We start from the raw sequence: 5,935 nt of genomic DNA, 5'->3' as shown, positions 1-5,935 counted from the left end.
TGATAATTATGAGTATTTCTTAATTTATAACAATTTACAAATGATTTATTCTGATCAACTTAAATAGGTATTAGATTTTGTATTCGTAGTATTTAAGTAAGCAACTTAAACCATCAAATAAATCTCCTAAAAAGTTTGGTTTATTGTATATTTGACAGTATATTGATTATCCTTACATACATCGATACATTTATCTGGATAGTTTTCAAATTAGTAAATACATTCCATAGATTTATTTATCGGTAAAACTTATAATAAACATCACCCAAGTGGCAATAACAAGTAAGAGTGCTTATGACATTAGATACTGAAAATGTAATAAAAAAATGTTGTATTATTGTTAAAATATTTAAAATTTCTGATTACAAATCCTAGTATTTTATACGCCTGATATAATGAAATTAATTCACATAGTACTACCTACTAAAAAGTCGAACTACGTTGTTGGTATTCCACTTTTGTTGGAATAGTGTAAAAAGGCAATTATTTTCATGTGTTGCTTGGTGTGACATGTTAAACAAAAAGTAATGGGAAACAGAAGATACCAGCAATTATTTTGCGTAATATTTCTTGACTCTTCAATAGTAATTTCATTTTTTCTGTTACTTTAAAATTAAAAAATCGTTGATAATTTGTCGCAATCGATAGAATTGACAAGAAGTGCCGTATACCTAGACGCTTGTAAACTCTTACCTGTGTTTCAGTGTTGTCTGTTTGTAAATGCTTATGCCAAAATAGTATTTTAACTCGTATTAAGCACGAATTTTCTATTCTGGACCTTTTTGTAACTCAAAACTGACAAAAATCTAATTATTATCTGATCACTCAAACTAGTTGTCAACTGGGGAACGTTCATAAAGCAGGTTCAAGCGGATGACAATTATAATGGGGCGTGGTTCTCCATGTTTTATAATAATTTACAAGAGTTAGATAATTAGGCGGCAAATACAGTTTCAAATAATTTTGAAATTCTCCGCAGCGCCGTTAATGTTTATAAAGAAAATGGCAGAAAACCGCGCCCCACACAACATATTACGATTACGATTTACGAACACCCTCCAGCTACACGAGTAATCGTCAGTCCATCTCCTTTTGTGCATATACATGAGAAAGATAGCAACATTTTTGCCCTAGTAACAAGGTCGTTGACATTGATGGACAGTTGTGCGGGGTTTTTGTCAAAACGCTTTCAGTTTCATTTGGAAAAAGGGATTTTTAACATGGATTTTGTAGTGAAATAATAACCGCGTTGGAAATATCACTTAAGGTAGACATAGAATGTAGACTAAGGTTCACTATGGATAAATTTCACTGATTCTTTTATTTTTATCAATTTTTAGATCGAAGCGTCCCTGGAACCAGCTCAGCAGCCTCAAGTCTGGCACAGCGAGCAGCAACGCCGCCCATTCCGAACGGCGTTGGAAGCCGCGTGTCGAGCAAAACGCGCGTAACTTCCGGAAGCCGACGCCCCGACCGCCAAATCACGCAACTTTTGCCTAAACACTCGCCCCCTAGGGTCAGCCCCAACCACCCGTCCCCTGCCATTGCCAATCAGCGAAGCCCCGCCCGACAAAGGGACAATTTTAGCACCAATACAGAGTTAGTAAAGGGCGGTTTCAGGCGGTCGCAGGCCCCTTACCGAGTTCCGGTTTTCAGGACTTACAATCCAAGCGCCCTGGCCAGCTTGCCCATGATAGGAATGGACGATTTTGGGGATCCGGCGCCCCCGATCCAGCCGCCTGCTGGTCGCTTGGCGCCCGCTCCTGCTCCTGCGCCCGCTCCTAGTAACAATGGAAAGAACTTGTCGCCCATGTCCGATGGTAGCGATAACCGGAACCCCCCCGTTGGCACCATCAGCGACAGGTGAGTCTTTGACTGATTCAAGCCGATAACTGACTATAACTGGTTTGTGCGCAGTTCCAGCTCAAGTAGCGACAGCGATTCGGATAGTGACGCCCCTGATAATGTCCAAATCAAGAACGGGTATGGAACGGTGGCGCCGTCTAAAGCAAATGGACACGATCTGGCTACGCTGGACAACGACCTGCAGCTCTCAGAATCCGGATCAGACTCCGATTAACTGGACTTGGCACTAGTTGGATAGCTGATGGTTTACCCCACTACCGCAATGGTACGATGATGCTGATGATGATGGATGATGACGGCAATGTCAAAGCGACAATCCGAGTGATAAATGCGAAATTATACTTGAAAATATTTATATGCTGTGAATTATTCTACGGCGCTGTAATAAACGAAGGCAATAGAAAGGAAGGTTTTTTCTGAAGAACATTCGCAATACAAATTTTGTACTGCGTATTGCAAAACATTTGCCCTTGGACTAGTTGAAAGCAACGTCGCCGGAAACCAGATTGGAGTAACGCTCTCATTTCCGCGACCGTTCTTTAGACGTGCGCGTATCAAACCTTTATTCCTATTTTGTTTAATTGGCAGCTCATAGTCCGGGCGCAGTTTGCGGGTCGATGCTTCAAATTGCCACCGAATGGGCACCTTAGGCAAGGCAAAAGCCACTTTGTTCTAGCCCTTAAGATGTGAAAAAAATTAAAAAACCCTGGAGAATGTTTGAGAATAAGAGCAAGAGTTTAGCGTTTTTTTTGGTCGATTTTTGTAGATGCATTTTGGTGAAATTTGATTGCACCCGAAGTTTCACCTAATGCCAGGGCAGAAGATACCGACCCTCTCTATATTAGAGCACAAAAAATACCTCCTAGTTGCTCCTTAATGTTTCTTATTATAAAAAGGGGCGGCAACCCTGCCTGTTCCTGCTTGCAGGCAACCACCTCCACACCCTAGGAATAGCCCTCTTGGAATACAACGTTGCCAGTATCTATTTTTATGTCTGACCACGTATTGACTTGAATGTGTCGAAGTAGTATCAGTCTATGGTATCAGTGTTCTGTCGTAATAACGTACAAATAATAACTTTTATATCATTCTTTTTATATCACTAGTTATGTCTATTTCCAATGTTTGCAGTATTTGTCAAACAAGCTTTTCAACACAGGGAAATCTCTGTAAACATTATCGTACAAATCATGGTAGCCCAGTGAATAAACTAAAATTGTGTTTGATTTTCTTGATAATTGTTATTTATACAGGGCGTTCCGTAAATATGTTAAAATATTTTAGCAGCGTGTTCTCCTGTATTTTAGAGGAGGTCTTCCCGATAATTTTTTTAATTTGAGGTCTCATTTTTGAGATATTTGATCTCCAAAATGGCGAAAAATATTAGTTTTTGTTGTTTTTCTTTAAATCGGTTAAACATTGGGAACTTAAATTTTGGTAGTCTTTATAGGATAATTGAAGGCCATTCTATGGTAGTATTTTGTAGTTCAATTTACTTTTATACAGGGTAGAAATGTGGAACTCCTATTTTTATCTTGTTCAGAACTTTTTTGTGTGCACTTAAACTTTTATCAACTTAATTTTGTTAATTACTGCAAGTTATTTATCAATTTTTATCTCTTATTGTTTTTTCTTAAGGGCACTAGTTTGCCGCAAAAAAATTAAATCGTTTTGGCTTAATCAAAACTTTCCAGGCCGTTGGATTGCCAGAGGTTAAGAAGCTCCTATAAACTCGCCTCCTAGATCTCCCGATTTAAACGCGCTAGATTTTTACTTCTGGGACCATTTAAAAAGTACGGTATATTCACCAGAAGTGAATACAATCGAAGAACTTTAGGAAATAATTTTTGATATTTCTAACGAAATTAGAACTTCAGTGCAAACTTTACGGTCTGAAAATTTTAATTTCATTAAAAGACTGCTGCTAAGTTAACATTAGAATGGTTATTTAAATTTAATTTTGTTTGTTTATAACGTTGCGCATATTGTTACCATGTTTTTATTTAAGTAAAATTTATTCAAACTAAAATGTATATTATTTTAATTAATTTTTTTTAAATCGTTTCAACATTAGAAATCTTAAACTGATATTGGTATCTTAAATAACTCGGTAAATATATAATAATATCTTTTTCATTGTCTCTCTCTCTCTCTCTTTCTATAATAACGCCTCAAATCAGCTGAAATCTGGCAACGATGTATTCGGTATATTCGCATTGTACAGGTCGCTGTCTTTATCGTCTTTATCTATGGTCGCTGTCATCTGTGATTCTCTCCTAACCTACAAATCAGTCAAAACAAGGCATGCATGAGGCATTTACAGTAGAACCGAATTTAAGTGCACAACGTTTCCAGTTAAACTGTTAAAAGGTAAGTGAATCCACCCGCTCAACTAAATAGAGGAGTAGTGTGTTTTATGTGGGGATTTTCAGGAGAAAATGGGAAAATTCCGCAGCAAACTAAAGGGCCAAAGCAAAGGCAAAAGATGGCCAAAGGGGCAGAGCGCCAGCTCAAACCCGGTGACCAGAAAGTATCGCGATGAAGCCAAGAGCCGGTTTTTCCAGGTGGAAACTGGCCCCAGCAAGCTCACATCCGCGTCGCTGATGAAGCACGATGCTTTGCAACTGTACAAATCAGGAGATAAAGACGTGGAAATGCCGGACATGGAGTCTGAGAGCAGCTACAGCGGAGCCTCCGGCTCCTACCAATCCATGCAGTCGTTTGCCTCCGATTGGTCCGAGTGCAGCAACATGTCGTTCAACAAGTTCTTGAGAACTTTCCAGGCCAATTCCGCCCTGCATAAGGAGATGCTGGCCATTCTGGCCGCAATCACCGACGTGATTAAGATGAACGGGGGCACGGAGTCCTCCACAGAGTACTACTGCTCGCTTCTAACCACCCTGGACACCCTGTACAACGCCGAGGAGAAGAAGGAAGAGCAAGTGACTGCAGTGCTCGCCCTGCTCAACATGGGCATCAAAACAGTGCCCGAGGCAGTGCTGAAGAAGACCTTCAGCGACGTAACCATGAAGATGCTGCACGTGCTGCAGGATTATTCCTCGGCGGACAACAACGCCATCATCAAGGCCCTGCTGGGCATTCTGGCCACTGTGCTGAGGGCGCAGGAGTTGGCGCTGTGGAACTTCGAATCGACCAAGCAAGTTTTCGCCGCTCTGCTGAACCCATTCTGCATCCACAGCAAGCCCAAGTGGCGCAAAGCCGCCCAGCACGCAGTGGCCGCCATTGTGAAGTCGCCCTGCTTCGAAGCGTCGCCCAACCACAATCCTGCGGCCGATAAATGTGCGGATTTCTGCCAGGAGATTTTGGCGAACTGCACGGGCGGCGACGTGAACGCCATCAAGTCCAGGCAAACGACCATCTTGCATACTCTCGGCCTGCTGAAGGAGACCATCCAGACCTTTTCGACGAGCAACATCAAGAAATGCTGCGAAACCATCCTGCGGCTGATGACGCTCAATTACCCGATAGTGACTTCGTCTGGGCTGCAGGTTTTGCACTCGCTTTTCGCAGCCCAGAACTCTGTCGTGTCCAGCGACTTGAATGGGAAGCTGATCGCTGCCCTGTACGAGTACCAGCCCAGCAATACGGATATTCAGCCGACGCTGGCTTGGTTGCTGGTCATGCAGGAGGCTCATGTGCATCTGGCCGACGTTGATCTGCCCGTGTCCGTCTCCCTGCTGCCGGCTTTCTTCAATAATGTGGTGCAAATGTGGCTCTGCGGGAAAACTGAGGTCATCAGTGGGGCCACTCATTGTTTGGAGGTAAGTCGCGTCTCTTTGCCTGCTAAATTCACCAAATGGTGGGCGGTTTGAGGCTGAAGTCTCTTCTGTATGGGGTGGAGGTTTCAAGTTGGTACTTGCTCTAGATGGGAAGTTATGAATTTTTCAAGCAGTTGGTGCACACGCTCTTTTCAGGCCAACTATTACTAATTTTCTGGAATGTTTCGTTCGAGTGTCTTCTTTGAATTGCCAAAGTTTCAAGTCGCTGCTTGTTTTAGATTGGAAATAATGAATTTTTCATGCAGAAGATGCAATTGTGCGAAAGCGTT

General features: G+C 41.9%; 2 protein-coding genes across 2 annotated transcripts in view; both read left to right on the top strand.

Moving 5' to 3' along the window:
• LOC109539996 (ell-associated factor Eaf) overlaps positions 1-2,270 on the top strand; it is a 4,391-nt gene extending 2,121 nt beyond the window's left edge. Inside the window, exons 4-6 of the mRNA XM_048666170.1 lie at positions 1,341-1,599; positions 1,657-1,863; positions 1,918-2,270. Of these exons, the coding sequence (XP_048522127.1) occupies positions 1,341-1,599; positions 1,657-1,863; positions 1,918-2,080 (629 nt within the window). The 3' untranslated portion in view covers positions 2,081-2,270. The remainder of the gene's footprint in view (positions 1-1,340; positions 1,600-1,656; positions 1,864-1,917) is intronic.
• A 1,838-nt stretch (positions 2,271-4,108) lies between these two features.
• LOC109540292 (RRP12-like protein) overlaps positions 4,109-5,935 on the top strand; it is an 8,700-nt gene continuing 6,873 nt past the window's right edge. The window contains exons 1-2 of the mRNA XM_019908656.2: positions 4,109-4,236; positions 4,299-5,648. Coding sequence (XP_019764215.2) covers positions 4,305-5,648 — 1,344 coding nt within the window. The 5' untranslated portion in view covers positions 4,109-4,236; positions 4,299-4,304. The remainder of the gene's footprint in view (positions 4,237-4,298; positions 5,649-5,935) is intronic.

This window comes from Dendroctonus ponderosae, unplaced genomic scaffold, assembly GCF_020466585.1.
Source record: "Dendroctonus ponderosae isolate FM_Combo_2020 unplaced genomic scaffold, Dpon_F_20191213v2 Dpon_F_20191213_4, whole genome shotgun sequence".
Lineage (NCBI taxonomy): Eukaryota > Metazoa > Arthropoda > Insecta > Coleoptera > Curculionidae > Dendroctonus > Dendroctonus ponderosae.
Note: the sequence above shows the minus strand (reverse complement) of the source record. Positions and strands in the feature narration are given on the sequence as shown.